At 37.8% G+C, this 27,881-nt stretch overlaps 1 protein-coding gene across 1 annotated transcript in view; it reads left to right on the plus strand.

Moving 5' to 3' along the window:
* The window catches only part of itfg1 (integrin alpha FG-GAP repeat containing 1), a 148,647-nt gene that overhangs the window by 65,762 nt on the left and 55,004 nt on the right, over positions 1–27,881 (plus strand). The window contains exons 11-12 of the mRNA XM_020941358.2: positions 12,646–12,796; positions 13,752–13,857. Coding sequence (XP_020797017.2) covers positions 12,646–12,796; positions 13,752–13,857 — 257 coding nt within the window. The remainder of the gene's footprint in view (positions 1–12,645; positions 12,797–13,751; positions 13,858–27,881) is intronic.

Here is a 27,881-nt window from a genome sequence, read left to right on the forward strand (position 1 = left end):
CAAGGAAAATTGGTTGAAAAGTTTAATTTAGTTAGTCATTGTTCATTTCCAAGTGGTTAACTGGTTTAACCCCGTCCTACCTCAGCTCACTACTGCACATCCCCAGCTCCAGCCGCACACTGCGCTCCAACAGATACATGACCCTGGTCGTTCCTAAAGCCCGCTCCTCATTTCACTTCTGCAGGAAGTGGCTGAAACCACCTTTGACAGACTTTAAAACTTTCTGTAGTTCGTTTTTACCTCTGTCGACTTTTAAAAACTCAATCCAGAGTATTTTAGAGGATCATTGCACATGCTTTTAACATTTTACATTTTAACATTTATGTATTAAATATGCAGATGTTTCACTGTTTCATGTCTCTATTCACTGTATCATGTGATGACTGATGTGCGAGTGTATTCTATTTGTGCTGTTTAATCCTGCCTCTTGGCCAGGTTGTCATTGCAAATGAGACGGTGTTATCAATTGACTTACCTGATCAAAATTTTGAATATATTAAAAAAAAAAAAAAAAAGGTAAAGTGCAAATAGTTTTCTATGACAGTTTTTGCAGCATTCTTACATCTCTAAAGATAAGCTTAAGGTATACTTTGTCGTCCCTGTAGGGAAATATATGCTCAATAAAAAATGACTTGATTAGGCTTTGCTGCTATGTGAAATACCATATTTTTAGAATGTTATTACTAGCACAGATGTCGAGACATAGATGCCAGGTATAAAAATATATTCCTGAATATTTATTTATATGATTACATTTATATAAGTAAATGAAATTCATATAGGCATGTTTTGTTACCAGTAACAAAAGGGGCACATTTGTTGGCTTTTAAAAGGCAAGTTTTTTGCATGACAGAACAAGGGAGTGGGGAAACGGGCTGTAGGGAGATGTGACACGTCCAGTGAATACAAGAGTGTGTGTTCACACTGTGGCGGTGAAAAGGCTGCAAGCTGTAGGTCAGAGCGGGTCTGACGGACACAGCCAAATGGAGTTCACCTCTGCATGAATGTGCCACATCCTCTGTGTCCTCCTCTCTGTTATCTGCCCTGCTCCACATGTCACTGGCACATTGATTCAGCTATCCATGGAGGCCAGGTTGTGTTATTGACTGACAATGTTAGCCAATTACATACAAAGTGGGACTATGTAAGAAGTAAAAGTGCTTTCATAGACTTCCAATACTCATGTTTGAAAGCAACATTTCTAGCTTTTAAACTAGTTGTGATTGAATTATTTTGATCTCTAAAATAGTTATTTAAAAGGAAGGTAAAATTTGCTAATTCATTACTGTTTGAGGAAAATTGTTATGTAATGACAACAATAAGAGCAATGGCCTTTGGAGAGAGAGAATCATAAACATTAATTGCCAAAAATAAAAAATAAAAAAAAAGGTTATTTCTTATAAGTTCCTGGTTTGCCGTTCTCCATCTGTGCCACAATCACAAAGTGTACAGCTCATCGATTAAAGTCACAGCTTGTGTGGATCCCAGTGCTTTTTACCTTGCTGATTCTTTGATGAGTTCCAGCACATTAAGTTTTAGTGTCGTGAGTGTTTGTGCATGTGTGTCTCCATCTATCAGTATGCACCCCGACCAGGCAGCTGCCAGCGCTGAGGCGGCTGTTGCTAGGCAATGCCATTTAAAATCCATCCTCTCGGAGTGTTGTGGCCCAGCTGTATTTGTCTCTGGGTTTTGTTGCTAATGCCGTCTGGAAAGTGGAGTAACACTAGACATCTTCCTTGTTAGTCCTGTGCAATATTTTCTTTGCACCGTACACCTCAGTTGGCGAGAGGCTGTGCCGGCCTCGAATGACATTCTAAGTAAAGAATGTAGCCTGCTTTCCTGGGAGCTGTTCAGTAATAGCAAAAGAGTGGGTTTGCTGTTTGATGATTAGTTTGAAAGAATGTCATTATGACATATCCTGGTGTGCGGCATGGCAATGAATAGTATTAGATCGCTGTGCGGAGGTGTGTTTGTGTGTGCCGGGTTTCAAAGCACATCTGTTCCTTTTAAGTTATCAGCATGCTCATAAATGCATCTCCAGATTGGAGGCACTATGCTATGGGGGAATTTGACATGGCATCATATTTCCACTTATTTCACATTATCTAATGTTCTTCCCTAAGCTCTTTCAAACAGATGAACTGCAGTTTGGCAAATCAACTGTGATACACCTCATGTTGTTTCAATAAGAGAATGTCCATGTAATTCAGCCAACCACAATAAAAGACACAGCATTTGAACGATCACAGTCTGCAGCAGAGAAAACCAGGTGTACATTTGATAGAATGGCTTTTGTTTGGTTACATAAGGCTTAGATTTAACAAGCTACACAGCTGCGGCAGTCACACAACCATGTCTACCTGTGTGGGGTCATATCACAGTAGATAATAAAGGCATGTGGATCTTTTTTTGGTGCTATTAATCCAGAGCTATGCTATAATATCTTGTGATTCCCAGCGAGTTATGCTGTTCCATTGGAACTTCAAGCACTTGCTTGTTTTGGGAGAAAATCTTTTCCAAAGCCATCTTGAGGACACAGCTTGCACTTTTGTGCCGACAGATGGGGCATTCTGTCCACCTCTTTACAACGCTTCATCACTTAATTTCATCTTTTTAAATTTTTTACTCAATGTATATAGCCTCCACTTGCTTGGGTCTGGATGATTGATGGATAGAATATATGTATGCCATCATTGTTACTGTAAAATAGGGCTGCAATTGTAATCTAATCTCAATCGGAATGGATGTAATACAGAAACTGACATTTCTGAATTATGTAATGTCCTCCACAAATAAAATATCCTGTCTTATTCTTTTTCATAACAACTGCTGATCATGTAATTTAGATCTGTAAACGTGTACGGAAATGTGATTCTTATAATAATTTGTCAGTTTCATATTTTTGTCTTTTTGTCAATCCTGTTAATATATTAATAAAACAAAAATTGCTAATGTAATCACAATTACAATGCTTGTCTGAAAAATCACAATTACATCTTTTTCCCAAATCAGCCCTAAGAATTAACTTGTATATTGTTATATTAGACCAAGCAAATTCTTCAACAAGAAAGCCATTGTTAGCGAGGTAGAGGACAAAGGCAACCTGAGACACAGTGGCATGATGAAAGAGTGAATGATGGCGGGCGGGCTGTGTCTATGACTGATGCCACCAAAGGATGTGGTGTGACTTTGATAGTGCGTGTACATGGAGCGGGAGACTGCTCTGAATGAGAAAAGCACAGTGCCTCGGGGTGCTGCTGACAGCACATCACTGTCTATCTGTCTTCATCTACATGGGCCTGGCCTCTCAGCCCTTCACTCACCTATAGTCCACGTCCGTCCCACTCTTTGTCTGTCGCTCAAGTCCCTTCCAGTGGCTCCCAATTGTATCATGGCTAAGATGGTTGTACTTCCTTAATGGGAAGTGATATCTTGTATTGGGGAAATTGGATGACATATTAAGTCACTATTCACAGATGGCATGCGGTATTGATGTGTAACGAATGACTTTTTTTAAGGATAGGGAAGTGTGGGAACAGCATTAATTATAATAAATATTATGAATCATCATAATTATTTCATGGCTATTTGACAGATAACATCTCAGGAGGTCGTTCTGCATATGGTTTAATACTATTAACCTAGCTCGTGAATATTCTACCTGTATCTTTGTCACTCAGCTTTGAATAGACCTGAAATGTGAATATAAGGACTTCTGTTGGAATGTAAGCCAGGGCCACCAGACAAGATAATGGTAGTAATTCACACCCTTTGGATTGGATTGTACCATGCAACCTCATTGCTGAAAGCACTTTTACGCAACAAAAGGTGCTGCTTTATGCTAGAGTTCTCTTGTGTCAAAACTTATAGGAACTACTGTGTTTAGAAGGTCTTTGGGGACTGAAATTCTTAAAATAAATGTACTTTTTTCCTTTTACTTAATTTACTATATTAGAATTCCATCCATGTCAATGTCAAATTTTCCTACTGCTTTTACTGTGCAGAAACATCACAGTTTTACAAGTGGTCTCACTTGACACCCCTATGTTTCTAGTTTAATGTTTCTAGTTGAAAACAAACAACATATTACACTAATCTTGGAGGAATGGGAGTCATGTACTGTAGCAAAACTGAACGTAGACAGTCATGTCTTTGTTGTGGCAAAAATGATATATCTCTTGAAGATAACTAATGAAACCATTTGCGAAGCTTGATGAGTTTTTGGAATATAGACCAAAGTTTATTCTTGTTACAGCAGATAATGACAGGGCCTAGGCCTGCCCTGGCCACAGCCCAACAGCCTCTCCTCCAGCATGTCCCTAGTCCATTTGACCCGAGTCTCTGCCCAAGTATCTGCCCCAGAGCATCTGAGCTCTGAGTATTTATACAGAAATACAAGTTACATACATATCAAAGCTGAGTGACTTTGGTTTCAGAGGCTGGTGCTAAATTAACATACAGTTGAGGACAACAAAGGGCTTCCTGAAGGAGGAGACAGTTGTGTCTGATGAACCTTTACACATGTTAATGACTGGTCTGGGTTTCAGGTAGAAATCACATTCATTTACACAAAGACAGAATGAGAGAAATCTTTCCACAATCTAAATTTCTATCACATCTTTTAAAAAGTAATAGTAATAATAATAATGCACAAGATTTATATAGCTAGTTTCAAAACACCCAAAGCACTATACATTGCATTATTCATTTACTCCATACTTGGTGGTAATAAGCTACTATTGGAATCACAGCTGCCCTGGGGCAGACTGATGGAAGCAATGCTACTAAGCTGCTCAATCAGCCCCTCCGACCAGCACCAATACTCCCACATCACATTCATACATTCATACAATACTAATACAAGTGTTTTGCCCAAGAACACAACAAAAGTTTCCTGTAGAGCGTCCAAGATCAGATGAGATCAGGCCTTGACCTGCAGGTATGGTCTGAACTGGAGAATAAATGTGTTGGAAAATCTCACCATTGAAGTAAATCACATAGACAAAGAACCATCCCTCTTGTCCAATCCAATTAAAACTCTTAAACATGTTGCTATGTGTCCACAGCTTGTGGGTAATAGAATCAAAGTAATAGACATTTTGATTAGTGCACCTCCTTGTGATGAAGGGCAGAGTGGTTGAGAGAAAAGCATAGGTCATTTTTGTCAAGAAAACAGTGCAGAGTTTGCCACTTTCATCATCAGAAGTGAAAGGGGCTCCATCAAACGCCTCTCCACTACTTGTTCTGAGAAAATACCACACGGCAAGAGGCAGTTTCAGAACTCTGCTGCTGTTGTGTACGGCAAAAAAACAGGAGAAGAACAAAGATCCAAAGAATAAAGAAAAGGCTGGAGGGGGTGTCGACAGAGAGAATGCTAAAGGTGGACAGGTAGCAGCAGGCAGTCGGAGGCAGGGAGGGGTCAGCCGTGTGGTCAGCTGCTCAGCCCCTCTAGAGGCCAATTAGAGAAGAGTTGGGTAAAGCAGGCCGCTACGGACAGACTCCCTACAGGCAACATACACAATCACACTATACATATGTCAGCATTAGACCACCTTCATACACTGATGGAGGCCCCCAGGCACCAACTGTCACATATGGGCTGTTTATGGAGAGGTACCGTTTGTTAAGAATAGGTAATTACTGAAGGAGAAAGTGTAGGTTTTTACATAGACTGTGAAATGTTGACTAAGAAATGCGTAAATATAGTTTGGACGTTGGAAATGAAAATTCACACAATAATTTTTATAATTTTATTAGAATGTTAGGTGTGAGAATATTTAAGATTTCTGTTGACCAGCCACTCTGTAAGTCTGGTAAGTAATACTTTACAGTGACATCACACTAGGGGTGTTCTACATGCATGTATACATAGTGGATTTTCAGCAGTTACCATGGAGACACAATGCACACTTTAGCAAATACTGTCAAAAAGTTTTAAGATAGTCTGAAAACTACACAAAAGAAAAAACCCAAAGTGGATTTAAACTGCACATTTTCAGAAGCCTGTGATCAATACGAGCATTCATGGTCCTGTTTATCTGTTTGATTTTCAACAAAAAAGTGAGAGGGACTGACTGAAAAACTGACTGTAATGTTATTTGAGAGGGACTTGTTTAACAGCACAGATCATCTCACCTGTCCAAACCTCTCATGATGTCCAATGTTTGGCAGATAACTAATATTACGTGATACTAATATTACTTACAACGCACCATACAAAGCTCACAAATCGATAAATAAACTTCACTTTACACCTTTTGAAAAAATAATGAACACAGCCAAATTGCTTTTCTATTTCTATTTGAACTCTGTTTAAAAGGACACATCCAATGCACTATAAACAAATTACGAATGACACATGAGCATACAAACGCGAGTCTTTGGAGGCTTGCAGATGGCATACCTTTCTCTTCCAAAACCACTTCCATTTGTTGAAATTCTTTTTACTTCAAAAAGGGTTAGGGTTAGTCAATTTCTTTAGTTTTCTACCATATTGTAACACTGTTCCTCATCAAAAACATGCCTGAAGTGATTTTAAATGTCACCCATGCATGTTTCCGTAATTTAGACCGGCTCAGCCCACACGATTTTCCATGAATAAACAAAATCATGACACAGAAGTGTACACAACAACATGCAACGTGTATTTTCATTAACTGGATGCACGCTGATTGTGTTGAGACAACGCTCTGAAGGGGGAGTGACTTAGACAAGTGACAAATGCAATTGTATTCAAAATACCCTGTGCCACAGTTCAAACAAAAAAGGTCTTTATATCTTCTCATTTCATGATTTTTATCTTTGTAGAATAATTTTGCTCAGGGCGAATCATCTATGTTGCGGCACCTGCTAAGTTATATTATTGAAAACAATCTCCCAAACCACATGGGGCAGGGATGTTTTGTATTACTGGAGTGCCAAGTTGCAGTTAAACAAAGGATTTGAAGCAGGACTTCCTTTCTGTTCTTCGTAAGTGCAATGGGTGTCTGTCTGTCTGTGTGTGTTGGAGATCCACCCCACGACCTTGGGTTCACTGCTGCCATCATCCTCCCTGCGGCGCTGCACAGATAGTCTTTGATGTACAAAAGCCCAGAAAGGACACACAGCCTATCCTGAATAACAATCCAAATGGCTCCTCAAGTTCGGTTCAGTTTAGCTTAAAGTGCGGTATTTTATTTCAACGGGGTATTTATCACTAACACATAACATATTTACGTAAACACTTCACTCCTCCATCAGAGCGCTATCACAACACAATGAGCGTGCGTCTGCTATTGGAACTACTGCACACCATTGCATCAGGTTTGTCAAGTTGTTGTATATTTATGTGGGAACAGGGCTGTTTCTGTATGCTTGAGGGTTGAGCGTTAGACCTGATCTTACAACTAACCATAAGGAGGGTTCGAGAGATCTCGTATTCAGGCATGTTTTTGATAAAAGACCATTATAACATGTAGAAAGAAATGGTAGAAAGAAAGAACATTGGTATTGATGATTAGTACAAAAAAGGTGCCTTTATATGATTATATTAGAATAGTAGTAGTATTTAGACCGTAAGGCCATACTGTAAACATAGTTAGCTGATTCATTATTTATTATAGAATAAACAAGCCGGCAAATGTTAATAATTAATCTATAGCATCAACCACATTACTAAATCCACATATGGAAAGTGTGATATGAATCATCAGATCATAATACAGTATCACTCAATAGTTCTGTCATGTTAACACAGCTGGCTTAACTGTTCCATGTACAAGTATGATACAGTATCTCCTTAATGCTGTAGGCGTGTATGTTTCTTTATGCTGTAATGAGAAGGAAGGAGCCCGAGTATTGATGGATTACACAGCATGACCTTTAACCAAACCTATGGCCAGTATACATATAACCACAGCCAAAGACAGTTAATCCAGTAGGAGCCCCCAGCGCTGACCTGCCCCTCCCACGCACATACTAACACCACTGAATGTGTAAGCAACATTGCCGTCGCAATACACACTGTTTGAGACTGTTTGCCTGGAGCGTCATGTGTCCTCTTTAGGAATTAATTACAGCTCATCTTTTTCCTGTATTTAGCCCTCTTTAAAACCCAGATGCTTGTCATCTTGGCAGCTGATTTCAGGTCTCGCCTTCAAAATTAGCATTTGACTCTTCAATAACACAACTCATGCTTGAAGTTACTCACTGTTTATCATGCAAAGTGCCATCTGATATATATGAAAACAACTTTTGGAAATGCTACCATAAAAAAGTGTATTTGTCTGACACAGTTGGGTGCTGCTGATAAATCATCATCACCTGATTATACTAAATGTATTCCAGCTTTGATTATTAATTTAGGGTGATCATTTTACGCTTGTTAATTTTGCTGCCTGCAGATAAAATCAAATGGAATTTGTTATGCCCTGACTCACCAAACAACATTTTTCATTGTTCATCTAATGCAGGCAAGCCACAGCACAAAGTATTACACTACTTTAATTAAAAAGTGGGATATTTTAGATGTGTCATGTGTCTTTGTTTTGGTGTACTGTTTAGTATTCAGTTCATGCTTCAAGAACTTTTAGCCCCAGTTTTGTTGTGGAACTCATTTCAAAAACCACTGTATTAAGCTATTGACTAAATATACAAAACTGAGTGCTCAAATAAAATAAAGTTATCAGAAAATGCCTTTAATGTTGTGGTGTTTAGCTCAGTGACACATTTGGATAAGCTCTGATCTTCTGTTGATGTAAATGCTCCACAAATACGTGTAAGCTCCATGTTAATCCCAAGCACACTCTAAGAGGTCTGGGTTATGTCTGGCTTGAGCCACTGCTTCAAGACTTTGTTTATACATTGTTTCACATTATTATTATTATTATTATTATTATTATTATTATTATTATTATTATTATTATTAGTAGTAGTAGTAGTAGTAGTAGTAGTAGTAGTAGTAGTAGTAGTAGTAGTAGTAGTAGTAGTAGTAGTAGTAGTAGTAGTAGTAGTATTTTTTTGCCTAATGCTAGTATTAGTTTAGTTAAAGGGTCTGTATTACGCTATTTTCTGATGTGTGTCATAATACTGATTCCTCATCACAAGCATACCTGGAGTTGTTTTGTTTCACACACAAAATGTTTAACACACAAACCCTGCATAGTTCTTCTCTCCAACAGAATCACACTCTTGTATTGTCATGTAGTAATACATGAAGTGATCCACTAGGATTTTTGACTTCATATACCTTCACTAGAATCATTGGGATGATTTTAGATCTGGGATTGCCAATATCTACTGAACAAATGGTAAAAGGTAGCTGCCTGGAAACCTCTTAATGACTTCACTAGGTCGAACAGGTTTCAATGAGGTAACAATATTATAAAATGACTTAAAGCTTACAAGAGTCCATTTTGTGTAATAAAGGACCTTTAGTGGAGGTTTTGTATATTCATAAACATTTTCGTACCAGAATTTCCTTAACATCTGCTGTCCCTGGAAACTGACTCAGGCATATGGTCACAAAAGATAGGAAAAAAATATTACTTTACTGTTAATTGTTTTTAGCTATTGCTGCCTTCTGCTTTCATTTTATGCAAGGTAGGTGCATGACATTGTATAGCTATACTGAATATTAATTTCAGTCCATTTTAAATCTGCGATCTTTCCTTGACGTTCGATGACCCATCAGTCTCATAGCTTGCACTCAGCTTCTTTCAAGACACCTGCTTCGAGAAATAATACACACACTTCATCTCTGAAACCAAGAGCCGCCTTTGACGATTTTTTCTATTTTTAGATCGCTCCCGCTGAGATGTGAGAACAGGTACAGAAAGTGGAAAGACGGAGACAAAGAAAGAGTTAGATCCAATCTCCCCAGAAAAATCAAAGCGCGATAGCAAGCAAGACCGGGCAGAGACAAAATGTTGCACTGAGGGAGGTGGCGGGGAAAAAACTGGATTGAGTCCCGGAGTTGTTACGGATCCATCTCCACTCTCATAAAGGCGAATTGCTGCTTGTCTGACACAGCCAAGAGGAGTCATACACAAGTGCAATCACAGTGTCAATCGTTTTGACTGTCAAATACTGAATATAATGCACAGTTGAATGTTCAGTTTAAAATAAGGTTAAGAAGTATTTCTGTTTGAGCCACTATGTACTGCTGATGATAATGGACACTGCTTTGTGGTTGCCCTAAACAATACAAGGAATCCAGGGTCCAATTTGTGACTGGAAATACAATTTTTTTGTGATTTTTTTTTTTTTTATTTATTTTTCTTCCTGGTCTTGGTTTTGTCCAAAAATGTTTCAAAAAAGTAATTATCAACTGTGCTCTCTACTGTCTTCCACAATAGTGCCTTCACCAAGAATTCAAGAATATTTTTGTCAGCCTCAAAATTAGAAAAATGTTATTCTGTTTTTTGCATGGTTTGTGAATTGCTTCAGTCTTACACAGTTGAAAACCCTTCTTTTCTTCCTGGCCTGGCATAGTAGTATATTTTGCTATATTTTATATCATATGCTCTTTGTTTACTTTTCATGTGCGTGGTGTTGTTTGTGATTATACTGTATTTAAAGATGAGGTATTATGCAAAAGTTTTTTTTTTTTATTTCTGTTAACATAACATTGTTCCATCATCAAAAACATGCCTAAAGAGATTTTAGATGTCATCCATGCATGTTTCAGTTATTTAACGATCTCTCCAGGGCCTTATTCAAACCCTTCTACTGTGCAATGCTCTGCCCACAAACCTATGTCATCACTGTTCTCACACAACAATTCTACATAAATATACAAAATCATGATACAAAACTGTACACAACAACATGACAAACTTGATGTGCAATTGTAACGCAAATGCGTTAAGGCTAGGGGCAGACTACGGCCACAAAAGCAGCATCAGAAGAATGTTCTTTGAGGAGCCCGAGTATGAATGAAGAGACATAAGACATGAATATGAAGTTGGGTGAAGTATATTGAAAATAAAGTTTTACAGAGCACAGGAATAACAAAACAAAAAAATAAAAAACAGTCCAGTTATCTAGTATTTTGATTCAGGATAATCTAAGTTCAGGTTTTTGGGTAAGCTCGCCGTCATTCAGTTCCTAGTTGAGTTGAGAGTTTCTGCGAAGCTGGAGTTCAATCAGTCCATTGAAAAAACCTGATCTAAAAAGGCCAGAAAAACAAATGAATATCATTTCAATAATACATTAATAGGTCTTCACTAACCAAAAATAAATTAAATGTATGCATAAACATACAAGCATAAGTGAATCAATACATTCAAAATATCAATTAATTAATTCTGTTATCAGAATACACAATAACAATTAATAAATAAATTAAATGTAGTCATTGACTAATGACCCAAAAAGTCCATAAGGATTAATGGTTTCAACAAGTAATTAATTCCAATTAATATTCAATTCAATAAATAATTAAGTTTATCATTTAAATCATGAAATTACATTAAATTAAATTATTAATTAAGTTAGTTAATAAATCAAGGAAATTCAATAAGTAAAGTAAATTCAGTAAGTTTATCACAATTAAGTAAGTAAATCATTATTAAGTTAATCATTATTAAGTCAATAAGTAAAATAAATTCAGTAAGTTGATCATAATTAAGTAAATTGATCATAATTAAGTGCACTTAAATCAAAAAGTTATCAAACAATGCCCAAGCAGAGGCTGATAAACTCAAATATTGCGCAATATCAATGTTTCCAAGTAACTTGCGTAGCTAGGCTTAATTCAATAGACGAACTCCACCGGAGGTTTAGCAAATATGGAAAAACGTGCTAAAACTGCACAAAATAATCAAAGTTGCGAAAAACAAAGTTAGCGACATTAACCAATCTTTTACCTTAATTTCGGCTTTCTTATTAATACAAAAGGAAAATCAGGTACCTTTGAATTTCACGTTGTGATCTCCTCTCCATACACGGCCCAGTTTGTACAATCTATATGGAGGCTCTATGAGAATCGGAGACGTGGCATTAGCGATTTTTACAGAATTAAGTAGTAGTTAAGAAATTGTTGAAAGTAATTATTAAAGTGGCAGTGTTCTAATGATGTGGCAAAACACTCACCTAATTGTGGATGTTATAGGATTCGTGGTTTAAAAGTTTATTGAAATTGTTTGCCGACGCCCAGACCACGCCACAGCCACAGTGGAGCGGAGGAGGTGGAAGTGACACAGTGACCCCGCAACTTAAAGGAAGTGGGGGGAGATCGGGGTGAAGCGGAATTGACCCGTAACATTAAAAGTCTCTCAAATGCGGGTTACACAATAGTTTCTTTAGCAGGATGCACGCTGAATATGTTGTGTTTACGCTCTGAATGGTGGGTGACTGGGGAGACCAAAGCATCAAAAACTAAAGTGAAAGATGTTAATACATTGCTTTTTGGGGAATATAGTATTTTCAAAAAGAATAAAAGATAACATGGAGATGAAAATGTTAGGTGTTAGCAGTTAAGTAACACGGAAGTAAATTCCCCCCTCTTTAATATCAATATACTTCCATGTGTAGTATTTTGATTAGCTAAAGTTGTTTTTATAGATACAAAATGTATTGGAAAAACTGCTTTATATCAATCAACATGCTTTTCATTACAGAGTTTTTGAGCTAACAGGTTTTGTTCTCCTTTTTTGTCTGTTTCAGTGGTCAGCAGGCCTTCCTTTTGGAGAATGTGCCCTGTAATAACGCCAGTTGCCGCAGTGTGGGAAGAATGTTCAGCATCCACTGGGACCAATCAGATTTAGGGGCCATCCAAAACGCTGTCATGGCAACATTTTTTGACATCTATGAAGACGTGAGTGACACCATGGCTTCTGTAGTCATTTTCACCTTTTCACCTCACCTCGCTCCTGTCTGCTTCCTGCCTCATCAGCTATTATCTTCGCTTGTCTTTTTAAATCATGCTCCTCATTGGTGGAAGACAAGCAAAAATAGCAGCAATTTATCTGCAATTTAAGTACCTCCTGCAAAATGGAACAAAAATAAAGCTTTAAAAATATTTGAGTTGCCCTATGCAAAAAATAGGATTACACCTCAGCATTTTTAACACTGACGTCAATAATGGCTTAAACGGGCATTATATAACTTTTCCCATCTGCTTGTCAACACGGAAATAGTTAAGCCTGGAGATGTGTCTTATTGCTGAAAATAAATAAATAAATAAATAAATTTAAAAACATGCATTCTTATTATGAATGGGGTCGCTTCTCCACATATCCGGCCTGTAACTTGGCCTAGTGGTTGTCCTCATGGTAAAAGGTAAGTTTAATGCCATACTATGAACATTCTTGGCAAAACGTCAATACTAGTATGTCCATGGAGACCACCAGAAATGTTGCATAGTGCACTTTTAAGTTTGTGTCGTTTATATGTTTAATATTCCAGATTTACACTCAGAACAGGAAATGTGATTACATTGCTTTGTAATCCGGTTTCAAGCTAAAAACTGGTGCATGTGTCTTAACTTCCCCATCACTGCATGTTGAATGGATATACATACTAATTAGGCTACCAACGCTACACAAGCCATGTCATTATATCATCGGCACCGCTCACATTCCAACTCCCACTTGTGCTCAGCATGTGCATCTAAATATAGGACAAAAGCCTATTCTAATCTGCCGAATTAATTATTTCTCAGAACATGTGTGACATCCCAGTGTTTTCAGCGCATACGTTTCGGTTGCTAACCCAGGCCTAGCTATATTCCATTGACTGGCCCTTATCATTGTGCCTGTCTTCATTTGCAGGGAATATTAGACATGCTGGTTCTGAGTCGAGGCGAGGGCAAAGACTTGATCATCCACGCTTTGAAGAACAATTTTGAAGCAGACGCCTATTTCGTTAAAGTGATGGGTGAGTGAATGACTTGCACTTTGTCACACCACAGCCCCCCACAGTTCCACTTGCTATTGAACAATGTGATCCAGTGTAGCCTCCTGTTGTCATAACTTAAGCTAAAAATATTATATTTCAGAGGGTTTTTTCTATAAAAACAAGGGCAGGAAAGAGCAGCAGATAATACAGAATATATTTTAGTCCTATACCTCTATAAATAGTTTATAGTATAAATATAACATAACCTATCTGCAACAAGTGGGATACCTGAGATATTTAAAGGGCCTATATTACACTGTTTTCATATCTATGTTATAATGTTTTTCCTCATCAAATTATACCGGGAGTTGTGTTTTGTTTCATTCAAACATGTTTAACACACAAATCCTGCTTAATTCTTCTCTCAAGCAGAAAACACTCTGTGCCACCTTGTGATGTCACGTTGTAATACAGGAAGTGTGCCGCATTTTTGTTATACATTGATTTATTGATTATCTCTTAGTTAGTTGTAGCAGTTGAGTTAAAAAGTACTTGATGCGTGTGGACCATGCATTTCTAATTTGATGGTCCAAACTTAATTACCATTTCAGTGCTTATCATATCTCTGAATATTTTTTACTCTGTGTGTTGTTTTCATCATTCACAAATATAGTTTCTTTTTTTTGCAACTATTTGAAGAGTTTGATAAAACTCTTTACAGGTTTGACGCCATACTATGATTTTTCTCCTTCTGCTTTGTCACTTTACACTTTACTTTACAAATACCTTTTATGTATTTCCTCAAATGAGCCCACATCTCTTATTTCCTTTCTATCAATACAGATTCACCACTTTTCAGCACTTTTCACATAGGCAGGCACTTCAATTTATTTTTTGTGTCTGACTCATAAAGTATAAAGTAATTGCTTTTTGCCGTTACAAAGCATCACAACACTTTTTACAATTCACAAATGCTTTCTCAGGCACACAGGTATGAAATCTAAATTTACACATCTCTTTTTTTCCCTTCTTTTTTCACAGCTATTAGATTGCATTTCCTATTGTAACAGAGTTTGAGCAGACTCCAGGTTGTAGCTGTTTGAAGTCAAAATGGTGATACTGTGCTGGTACTACATAGTGACATTTGAGGCAGGTAAAAATAGTTGCAGTGTTGGGCGAGCATGTGCACAGTTTAATGTGTCACTCCTCTCAGCTCATTAGGGGGGAAAACAGCCTTGTTCATTGTGCTCTGTGTCTCTTGGCAAACCGTTTATTTCAGTTTACATAGTACTGTGCTTTGATAAATCAGAGTCATATCACTGTCAGCAGCCATGTATAAAAGCACTCACACTGTAGCTACTACAACAGTGTACTAGTATAGCCACATTCAAGGAGACCTATTATGTAGAGAGCTTTTAACTATGTTATAGTTGTTTCCCCTTCACATTTACCATCTCAAATTTGTATTTGGAGTGATTCATGCATGTTTGAGCTATCTTTAATCACTCATTTTCAAGACGTCATTTTGCCCATCAAACCCTGTTTTCACCACTACTGGTATACTCTGTTCCTACTTCTTTGTTGTGATGACTTGTGTTTTTTTTTAATGAAATTGACACTTTGGAATTTTGGACATAGGGTCTCATTTCCTAGTGAGCCAGAGTGTTGGAAACATTTTTTTAAATATTCCAGCCAGTCCTTGTATTTGCAGAGGTCGCTGGTGCTAGGCTAGTGCATGTCAATGGGCATAGTTATCCTGACACTACAAACAGTCTTACCCACTCCACAAAGCACCCGAGGCAAAACAATTATAATGCCAGACTATCGATGTGAATGTCTGTGTTGATAGAATAATTTTAGAAGTAAAACCAACCTTGCATTTGAAGGATTTATGTCTGAGCAGCAGCAGTGAGTTGTACTTCCTGATAGAAAGCTTGGCAGCAGAGGACTGATATATGAGAAAATAGTCTCTCAACATGCAACAATTCATGCTATGCAAAGTTAGTTTTATTTCAAACATTATTTTGTCAACACAGACATTTACATCGATCGTCTGGCGTAATAATAGATTTGCCTTGGGTGCTTTGTGGTGTGGTTAAGACTAACTAACTATGCCCATGGACATGCACTAGCCTAGCACCACCGACCTCTCCAAATACAAGGACTAGATGGAATTTTTAGAAAAGTGTCTACACAAGTCTCCAACACTCTGGCTCACTAGGAAATGAGGCCCTATGTCCAAAATTTCAAACTGTCCCTTTAATATTTAAAATGTGCAAATTATAACTTAATGATCCACAAGTGTTGTAGATTATAACTATATTGCAGGCTCAGTCACAATATGTGTTCTTTAAGTAAGCTGCATTGAAATGTGAACATTTATGTGTGCATTCAATATGTCAGGTTACTTTGTTATTGGTATAAGATAATTTTTTCCTTTCATACACATTTCCTGTCTACATTCTCACATATGAAGTAAACACATTTTAATCAAATTTTGGTTTACCCATTTACAATTATAATGTAGCCTTTTTAAGCTAGTAGCTATTAAATTATCTAATTAGAGGGAGTTTTTTTTGGTTTTGCTATAGCTTTTAATAAACCTATTCTGCATGTTCATTTGAGATTGTATTGTCATTTGTAAAGCAGTGAGAGTATGTACTATTATTTTTAAGCCTAGGGCACACTTGACCCAGGGTTGTTACTTGATTAAGTTTAGTCAGTGAGGGAAGGACACAAGCTTGCACCATTCTCACATTATATTGATATATACTTTGAAGGATGATCTAATCTTTTTTTTTTTTTTTTTTTTTTACTTTGCACTGTTTCCATGTATATTTACAGGATCAGTTTGTTTAGTCCTGTATGCCTTTGTGCTATGGTTTGGTTTTGTGAGTAATTGCTTAGAAAATAGCCAGAGAGAGGACACACTATCTTTAGATGTTTGTTGTAATGAGCTTATTTGTTTTGTGAGTAGACCTACTCCTTTCAGGACAGGAATGTGAAATATTTCTTTCTTGTTTACTGTGTAGCAACAGTATTAGTCATTAGCATCCTCGCTTCACCGTGGAGACTATCCATATACCAAAGGGTTTATCCGATTTATGATTCTGTATTACATTGTTGATTAGATGCAACTTTTCAAATAATTAATTTTAATGCTAGACCAAATGCCAGCTGTATGATGTATCACGCTTGGATTCCCCATGGCATACCCTATTACAGTGCTGTGGAGAAAAAGCATTATACTAAATGATGTGAGCATTGTTGTTACTAATTCCACTTTGCATTGATGGTATTAAAAAGTTGCCTTGTGATAGATTGTTACTGCCCAGTGCTCATGCCAGTCATCTTAATACATGTGGGTTACACTTTTTATTTTCGTGGTTGAATGTGAGATTTACCTTCTGAAATAACAATATGACTGAAAATGAACTTCTACCATTATTTCTTAAATTTGTATAGTAACTGACAGTAATACTTTTTATGAATCCTGCCATCAAATCTACATAAAAAAGTGGAAACTGATTTAATCACTTATTCCTTGACTGTGTTTTCCCATTGAACCCTTGAACAAGACACATTTTATTCTCAATTTTGTGGCATTGGTGTGTTAATGTTTTGATGAGATTCTCTGATTGAGACTGGTTGTCAAATCAACATAAATATAAGGCAGTTATTGTTCAACCAAATAACTGTAATTACAAGTTTTAAAACAGGAGCAAGTTGTACAAAGCAATGTATATTTTCTACTGCGTGGAGTTAAAACTGACAAGTAAATTACTACCTTCAGTGCGATAAGTTGTTATTCTTTGCACCAATCTTATACTGAATATTAATGCATTTTGTTGAGTTTTTTGCTTGCTGACAACTGAACATCCTTGACTTTTGTCAAGGATGCTGTGAATCTCCATGCAGTTATTCTAACAAGAGGAGCTCAGAAAACTTTGTTGGCTTTGCTCACTGGCATAAATGTAACTTCATGAATTTTGGTTGAAGCAGACAACAGAAGAGGAAGCTTTAAAGGAGCTGAGGGTCACATTGAAAAATTCTCATGCGTTCGCTATGAGAATAAAAAATAAAGTTGACATTTAATTATTTAGAGGTTGACGAGTGAAAAGCTTACATAAATGCCCATAAAGGGGTCAAACTTTGAAGCGCTGACATTTTACACGCTCCATATGTGTGTTTAATATAAGTTATTACACAAATCGCCACTGCAGGTTAGCTGCCACCTCTATGCACTTAGCCATCAATCACAAACTGTTGGATGAAGTAAACTAAATGATCCAGGTAAACTGAGTAAACATGAGCTGCCACGGCCTGAAGTGTAAAAAGTTTGCTGAAAGTTGGTGCCCTCCCCAGGAGTGCTCAGCTCTGCAAAGAGGCGAAAGGGGGTCACTCTCCGGGAAATGATTCAAGAGATGCTAATGTTTAAAAGACCAGCAATAAAAACTTCTACATCCATTGTAGGTTTGACATTGATGTCAACCAACTAAATCTTGATAAAACTACGCCTTTACTTTGAGCATAACTTCATGTAAATCACAACTTTATTTTCATTAAATAGCAACTTTTTTTTTGGCATAGACTTTATTCTCATAAAATTACGGCTTTAATATTAAAATGTTATGACTTTATTCTCATAGCCCCAAAGTGACCCTCATACTACATCGTCGTACATTTTAAACACTTTGCAGTGCAGTTTTTCCTCACTCACCTAATGCATTCTGAGCATCCTAATTATTCACTGTGACGAGTTTACAAGTACTTTTCACAACTTTCAGAGACCAGGGCAGATTTTGCCTTCACTGTAATGCTTGCTAACAATTAGCATGCTAACCATGCGGTTCCTGGTTATCAGACAATGAACCAATCTATAATTAAACTGAAATTATTTTGACCTCAAGAGCTGCTTACACAACAGCCTATATCTGTACAGGGGAAAGATCAATTTAGCTCAAACACATGGGGAAAAAATCAAGTGCAGGGCCTTTAATGCAATAGTTTGGTATTTCTCAAAGTAAAATGCTGTGACCTTGACACTTGTTCTTGCTCAAACGTGGACTCCTGTTGTGTTGCCTCTATAAACCCCACTGTTCTTGTTGTCACACTGCTGCATATCAAACTAAAAAAGCAATACACCCACTCCATAATGCTGTTTTCTCCTTCTCGACACTCTCATAGCTTCATCTCACTTCACTTATTACATCTTCCACTACTGAATATTTCATATGTATGCATCTTTCCTCCTCCCAAAATAAAACATGGAGCTGTCAGCTGTTGCGCCGTTCAACATTTACCTTACATATTACACGTGAATATCTGAACTTACATGCCAACTTCAGATGGCAAAATCAAAAGTTTCACTTTGTAAAAAAGTGTGAATAAGGAGTGCTGCGGGTTCAAGACACCATGCCAAACTGTAGGCAGCTGAGGAAAATACTGTAATTTATGAATGTCTTTGCCAGTACTGTTTATTTTTTTATGTTGATAGAACATTTGTCCACTGATCCCAAGGTTGGTGGTTCAAATTCCACCCTTGAGACAAATATCATTGGATCATTGGATTAGATCCACTAATTACCTGTTTTTTCAGTGTATGGGTCCAAATTGCAAAGAAGATCTAGATTCTCTAAGAAATTTAACATTGCATTCTGACATAGAATAGAATGATTTATACCATTATGAAGGAACTGTATGTAGTCTACGCCTTTACAGTTTTAAAAACGTACAACAATTACAACTGAATTTGTGTCACTGCTTTAACCTGCAGATAGAGGACACGTACACATTTTTTCTCATTCTCAGCAAGTTCAGAACCTCCATATTCAGAAGCTGCCCCAGCACTGATTAATGACTGGGTAGTGAGGATTCAGATCAGAGAGAGTCCTTGTTTAAACCAACTGGATTTCAACATTGAAACTGGCAACGCAAATGCGAGAGTCATTCTGCTATCTGATATCTGATATCTTGAGAATCCAAACAACAAATTATATCTTAATCTACGTGGCCATCAAGTCTAATGTTTTTGTAATTAAGTATAAATCTGCATCACAGTTGCCATCAGTTAAAGCTATATTTGATTTTGAACATGATTACCTCATAGATGGGGACAGGATTTTGGTGTGTTATTACTGTGACTGTCTGAAAATATACAATAAATACCCTATGTACTTCAGAAGATTTCCATTATCCCTACCATTATTTTAAATGTTTATTACAAAACACCTTCTCCCCTCATATAACTCTATCCACCTTTTGCTCAGGATTGAAAACTTACATATTTTTTCTAAGATTAAAACTCTCTCAAAGTATTTTTTAACAACTCCAGCTGCAGACTCACTGTTGGGTTCAGTTGTTCGCCAGTGCAATGTTGGATTCAATTCAGTGCACGGTTCTTTCCACAGAAGCCTCCATCGTAGGGCGGGGCCAGAGAGCACCCTTGCCCCCTCTACCAGCCGGGGCACGATGACTCTTGCTGGGCTTTGGCACTCGGGACTGACCCTTACCTGTTAGGGTATGACATCCAGTCCTCCCACAACCCCAACAAGCAAGAGACTCCTTTCACTATTCATTCCGTCAAGCCTCTTAGCTCTATTGCCGAAGGGCCATATATTATTTAGGAGGAAGGCTCGAGGGTTTCTGTGCAGACCAGCTGAAGACCTGTCAGGTGAAGTGCCATGCTGTGCACCAAAAAATACCCCAAAAGATGAGAAGAAAGGCATCTCAAGGCGTATATGTCATTTTGTTTTGACAGTGTTTCAGAAAGAGTTCGTCTCAAATCATGGCTGTTTTTTGGAGTTTACACTTCAGCCATCTGTTTGCCTCAGAACATTTCAAACATTGTTATTACGTATACTTAGCACAAGTGAGCTTCAAGTAATAACATCCAAGACTATATCACCACCACATATTGTACGTTACTTAGGCATAGTCCTAACTACTTAAGTCAACTGATTTATGTTATAATGTTGTTTCCTTATCACAAATATACTGTCACTGAAAATGTGTTTTGATGCATTCACACGTTTAATACACAAACTCTGTGCATACTTAGGCTGAGTTCTTTTCTCAAACAGAAAAAACTCTACCTTGTGATGCCATTTGGTAATACAGGAAGTGCTCCAATGTGTTTTTTAAACTCCATGCACCTTTGCTAGAATAATTTAGATAATTTCTGCCCTGGAATGGCCAGTCATTGCTGAGGAAAATGAACAGGTAGCTCTTGACTGAAAACTACAACTAGAATCATAAGGTGGAACAGAGCATTTTGAGCTTTGCAGACAAAGACAGCAGAAATGCAAAGTTACAGTCTTCCCACAATTCAATACATATCTCACTACAGAGGTCATAATAATGATTCAATTTCAATGTTTTAAGATGCGAAAAAATAATATCTCATGTTTCATCTTTTTCTTCTAATGAGTATAATACATATAGCATACATATGTAATACATAGCAATACATACATTACATACAATACATTACAGTACAACTACTGTACAGTTGTAGGTTATATGTGAACTGTTTTAGTTTATTTAGTTCAATGATTTACAGCATTTTTATTACTTAAAATGTCAAAAACATTAAATTAATTTTAAACGATACACAACGTTTTTCTTCACTTTCCTACTACACTTTCTAATTATTAATTGCATTCAAACAACTGAGTTTTGCTGTCGCGATGAAGTTAACAACAACTAGCATGCTAATGGTGCACATCCTGGTTCAGGGACTATAAAAATGCTTTATAATTATTTGCTCTGTGATCTCATTTTGACCCTAAGAGTTGCTTTTACAGTTTTTCTATACTATAACTGGGGCATACATTTCCATCTCTGTCTACATTCAAAGTCCACCTTAAACTGTGGATGAAGAAAAACCAAGTCTGTGAACACTGAATACTCAATCTGGCCTTTTACTGCTCTGTGTTATGTTTCTTTGTAACAGTTTTGTATTTTGTATTGTTTTCTATGTCACCTGCCTAGGGACAACAGATGGAAATTAACATTTTTGCTCTAATCAAATCAATCAATCAATCAATCAATCAATAAGCATTCTTGTAATTGTAAGTTCCAAGCCGAGCTAAAATATTGTTTTGGTCTTGGATTTATCACTTATTTGTCTGTACCCTTGCTTTTTCCAGATCCATTGTCAAGTCTGTCCTTGCCATTTTTGAGTGCCATCATTAATTAAAACTCCGTCCAGACAGACCAACCTTAGACTAGTATTTTCCCAACTGCAACGTCATACCTCCTTTTAACAATTAGTAGCAAATAAATCTCACTCATCATAACATGAACGATTCTTTCCGAGTACAACCCCAGGCTACGAAGAGCCAAGTGGGCAAGGAATGGACAGATGGATGGACGATTACCAACAAAGAAGAGGCAAACACCAAAATTAGAAAGAAGGATAGAACCACAGCTGATAGAAAAGCACTGAAGGGGTAAAGGAAGGAGAAGGGGGGGGCATGTCAAATTGTGCATTTGTGTGAGGGCACCAGATGAAGAGGTGGAGTGACAGCCAGAACTGTACGAGCTGATTAGTTTCCTGCTCACTTATTAGGATGCAGATTAGCAGCATTGAAGAACATCTGGGTGCTTTTCTCAGCCCTTATACGGCCCTCCATTCCGAGCCAGTATATCTACCCCTCATCTCTCTATCTCTTCCTTTCATACTTCCCATCCCTCCTTTCCCATCCTCTCTCCCCCTCTCCTCTCCTCTGCCACCTGTCACTCAAAGCTGCCGTTTCTTATGCACTCGGATGACAATGGAGAGATTTACAAGTCTTTCAGGGAGTTTGTTGTCCGTAGGTGGATTTTTCACCGCATGCTGTGTGCATTCAAATCGCTGCTAACTCTGTCTATCTGTGTCAAAACGGCTTCCTGTTGAACACAACGTTGACAGTTGGGATAGTTGTGGTTTTGCCTGTATATTCTGTGTACTTGTTTCTTGCTCCCACCGGATAGGTAGTCATATATCTTGTCTAATATAGGCCAAGTGTGCTGTCTATGTGGTTTATACTCGCAACTTTCAGGAACCGCGATTCCTCTATTTATGCCTTCATTGAAAAACTGCTAACCCAGATACCTAGGCTGACAGTGTTTAGCATATATTGTGCACTCTGGCAATGTAATGTGCCATTATAGTGTACACAATTTACACATGCATTTGAAAAGCCCCTCTCAGCCTATTTGCATGTTTACAAGTTTGTTTTGTCACTTCTGGCCTCATTCAAAAAGAATTATGCTAGCTGGAAGACCAATTAGCACATTATAGCGCAGGACTTTAGGCAACAGCAGCCATAAGTGGTGCCACAATTGCATTTTGTTTCCACCGCTGATGTATGATACTATCAGCTAATCGGATTCTCTGCTAATTCATTTGGTTATATGTGCCCTTTGAGGATTCTTCTAACCCCAGCAAACCCTCCCTTAAGCACATGAAAATGCCGAAAACTGTTCAAGACCAACATAAAGCTAGTTTTTTGCCTATATTTACCCTAGGGTCCAATTTTTCAAGAATAGCTATTTTGTGGTTTGAATACATTTTGGATTTAACTTCAAACTATATAACTTTGTAACTTGTGCTTTAAAATAGGTCTCTAGTTTTTGCTGTGATATGGATAATTAATAGCATAGTCTCATGTATTCATTCTGTTCCTCTATAAGTGAACAGTGGAGCCAGTGCCAGCTGTTTAGGGGCACTGAGCGTACCACAGCACTATAATGATGCTACCCAAAGAGAAGCCGGAAACAGGGACAGTTCCCTTTGGGACTGTCTCCCTCTGGCTCCACAGAGCCTTGTCTTACTTACATGTAGACTAGACATGACAGTAGCCAGTCGGGCATGGCTAATGGGGGCAAAGAGAAATTTGTAGGATTTTATTAAACGCTTATAAATCCTGACCTAGCTATGTATTGCTGAGTTCTAAATCATAGTCTGAGTCATGTTATACGCAGTAGCACAACAAAGGCTAGGTGAAATAAGGAGGTAACAGGTTTCACATTTGCTATCTCTTTGCTATCTATTTAGCAAATATATATTTTAAAAACACAGTTCTTATTATTAAATTTACATCTTTGAATTTAGCTCGCCAATATATTTAGTGATGTAAAAATTCATTGTAAATCTTGAATTATTAAAAAAAAACTTAGGTTTGACTCTGGTGGATTTTAAACTGGGTTTATTTAGGCAACATTTATTGTTATTCTGCCTCTTTACATGATATGTAATAGGACTAAAGCAGGTCTAAGGCAGGTCTAAAGCAGATCTAAAACAGGACTAAACCAGAACTGAACCAGGACTGAAAAAGGACTAAACCAGGACTAAAACAGATCTAAACCAGGACTGAGTGTCGGGATTCGGTCTCTATCTCTCTCCCTCTCTCGACCCCAAGATTAGTCCTGGTTTATTTATTTTATGCTAAATATATTTATGCACGTTTTTTCTATCCTTTGCACGCGCATATTTTTGAAAGTTTCGTTTTTAGCCGCTGCTGCTGTCAAACTACCAAGAGTCTGCACACGGCGTGAAGAGAAAAAAAGTGAGAGAAAGAGAAAACACGGCTCCCAATCCCAATAAGGATCAGGCTCCCGTCGTTCGCCTCAAAGAGCCGGCTCTAAGAGCCGCTTCGTTCGCGACCGACACATCACTACTAGTGAGAAAATAAACAATCGCTATTAGCCTTTAGCCGTAAATGCTGCGCGCCACGGTAATTAATTATATGCATAAATGTGGATCATTCACACCTCTATTCACAGCTCATTTACATATCAATGCAGGTCCAGTAACAAATATACGGCCAATAGTCACTTTACAATAGACCAGCAGAAAACAGCCTGTTTATGTGTGAGAGCTACAGCAGCTAATCGCTAACCTATCAGAACGAACCAAAACTAGCTTCAAAGTTGACATATTTCCAACACTCACCACTCAAACAGGCTCCTCCTCACATCACAAGTCTGCACTAATAAATGTCCTTTTAATCCTGACTCAAACCGATTGTCCGTAAAAAGAAAATAATCTCAGTGTTGCGCACATGGATCTATGTCTGCGGGTGTAAACAAAGGCCCGTGACTGAGGGTGTGTTCAGGGACAGTACAGACACACACACTGACAAATGACTCCGCAGATAAATACTGATGCAGAGCCACATATTTGGACATTTATCTGTCTGTAAATTGGATTAAATGAACATAATGTAGAGAGTCTAAGCTTTATGACGAGGTATAACATGCCCACATGAAATATCGGCCCCTATCAGCAAGCCGATATGCTTCCAGGTGATCATATCGGCCGATAATATTGACCAACCGATATATCGGTTGGACTTTAGTCTTGCTTATTATTCCAGTATTACTCCTGGTGTCTTGAGTACTATTTCCTAGATAAATAAAATGTATTAATCTTATTATAGATCTCACTTTGAGTTCTATTCATGCTAGCTTCCTGTTATTGGCAACATTTTGAGAGCCTTTTCCTATTCAAGAGCTACAATATTTTGTTTTACATTGTTAATCGCTATGGCAACAGTCCTAATTCTGCCATCATTTTGAAACCCACGGATGGAGTGCAGCAGTTACAGAAATCTCATATCCAGTGTGACACATCACAATGGCTGTTATGCTCTTGTATCAGCATGCATGTACAGTGGCCCTGCAGTTGGCCGCCACAGCCTGAGGACAATGAGAAGTGATGAGCCTCTCAGAGAAACTGTCTCTCAGCTGTCACCTCGCTCCACTCTGAGTTTGTGGCGTACAGTTGGCTGACGCAGCATGTCACCCTCGCCGATATCTGCTCGCCCATTCTAGTGTTAGTCAAGTGTTCAAGCCATCATGTGTAGTGGACCTCAGCTGCCCCGACCATTGTGTGGCCTAGTCTCCGGTTACCATGACAACCGTGAGATTTTTTTTTTTTTTGTCATATTGTGTGGAAGAGGAGGCCATGAGCAAAGTGCTTAAGGTCAGGCTCGTCACAGGCACTGGGCACTTTGCATGGATGTGTGTCAGAGGTTAGTCCATATTTTCACTCCTAGGCTGTTTTTGGCTTGATCACATTTAATCCTGGTCTAGTGAATTTCTTAGTTCTGGGTTTAAGTGTAAAGAGGATCATATTGTGTCCAAAAGAGAATTTGATGTAGAAAAAAAAATCTATCTATCTGTGTATATATATATATATATATATATATATATATATATATATATATATATATATATATATATATATTATATATATTATTTTTTTTTTTTCATGTAGAAAATCAAAATGTTTATATAACTGATAAAAGCTCAAAGCAGCTGCTAGATACACATTTAATTCAACATTCTGTGTAGATCAGATTTAAATGTTGCTTATTTTTCTGTGCAAAATTGAGGACCTTGACATGTTTTGACTGCTCCTTGTACTCTTCTTTTTTATTTAATCATGTCAAGTAACACTGTTATTAACTTAAGAGATGAAGCTGTGTTGTGATGTGTTTTTCAGGACTAACACATGAATAATAAGTCATGACCAGTAGAATGATCATTCACTACTGTTGTTTGTTTATTAATTATACTATAGCATTCTAAGCTAGCTCCCACAGAGTTTTGGTTGATTTCATAGCAATTCATGTATATGTATGTTAAGAATAACTTTAATAATGACAAGCTTGTCTCCATAGAGATTTTATTGCTTAGCCTGGAATGTTCTACAGTATCATATTAAAGTCTATAAAAGTCTTAATGAGACAAATTGGATTAACGAACTGATACCTTAGTGCAGTCCAGAAAAGATTCTAAGAGGGGAAAATGTGACTTTGAACAAATATGGGCACCTTTCTTGAACATTTTGTCAGGACTGGACTTGGACTTGTGTAGAGAGAAGGGTGGATCCTGAGAGAGTTTTTTTTTTTTTTTGGCTTTTTTTTTTTGTGGCTTTTTTGTAAAATATTAGAAGAAAAAAGCTTTTATTTTACTACAGTTGTTGAAACTAAAACACCCACATTCCTATGCCATGTGTGAGTCTTTGCATTGTCCAGAACAGAGAACGATTATTCAGTTATTAAATTACTAAGTTATTTCAACAATCACAATCACTCTGTAATGTCTCTCCACTCCACGGGGTCTTGGGAGTCCGTTTATTCATGATTTGCTACTCTAAAAAAGAGATTATAAAGAAGCGTGATTATAATAACACATTTTACAACCAATTTTTTGCCTGCACAAGAGGCTTTGCTTGCTTTTCATCTTGCTGTAATCTTGAAATGATTAGTATTTTTCATGCTAGCCTTCCACACACTCTTGTGCTCTGACTCACTACATCTGGCGTTTTCGCAGCGCATCAGTGGCTCTTGTTGCACATGAATTATTCCCATCAAGACTGCTGGTTATTCCTCACCAACCCCAAAAAGCACATTACCAAAAGAAGAAAAAATCAGTTGGGTTCTGCCTGACTGGAGTGCCCATTATCGCACCATGATGGACGCCCAAAGCACATGAAGTGACACACTGACTAGTCCATCATTCACTTGATTAGGTTAGTCCAGGGAAGACTGCTGCCATCATTCTCAATATTCCCGTGGAAAAAACAGGCTGGCAAGTTTCTGTGTGGGAGGTAAGAGAGTCTGGGTATTGGCAGGAGGCAAAAGAATCTGTTTGCGCCTCTATGTGCGAGAGCTATTCCTGTTTTTGGCCATGGAGGAGCTGTTATGTTGTTGTCGTCGGGGAGATTGAAGTATTATGAACAAAGCACAGAAGAAGCGATCAACGCAAGCTGCTTTCTCCTCTGCTCGGAACATAGTGACAGCCACACACACATGGATGCCCAAGCCTGACGTTCAGTTCCTAGAGCTGCGGTGGACGCAGTGAGTTGTGAAGGACTTTCACAGCCAGACGTGTTTGATGATGTTCTAATCAGCATTTGTTTCTCCTGACATTAAAGGGTTTCTTTCTTTATTATGAGTCATTGATTGCACTGTGGGCACCTCCATAGCTACACACATGGTTACATACTGTATCTCATTTCATTGGATTTCTTTCTTCTGTACAAGAATGCTTCATTGATTACACACACT

The sequence above is a fragment of the Boleophthalmus pectinirostris genome, unplaced genomic scaffold (assembly GCF_026225935.1).
Source record: "Boleophthalmus pectinirostris isolate CB_2022bp ecotype Guang Dong unplaced genomic scaffold, ASM2622593v1 HiC_scaffold_19, whole genome shotgun sequence".
In the NCBI taxonomy this organism is placed as follows: Eukaryota; Metazoa; Chordata; class Actinopteri; order Gobiiformes; family Gobiidae; genus Boleophthalmus; species Boleophthalmus pectinirostris.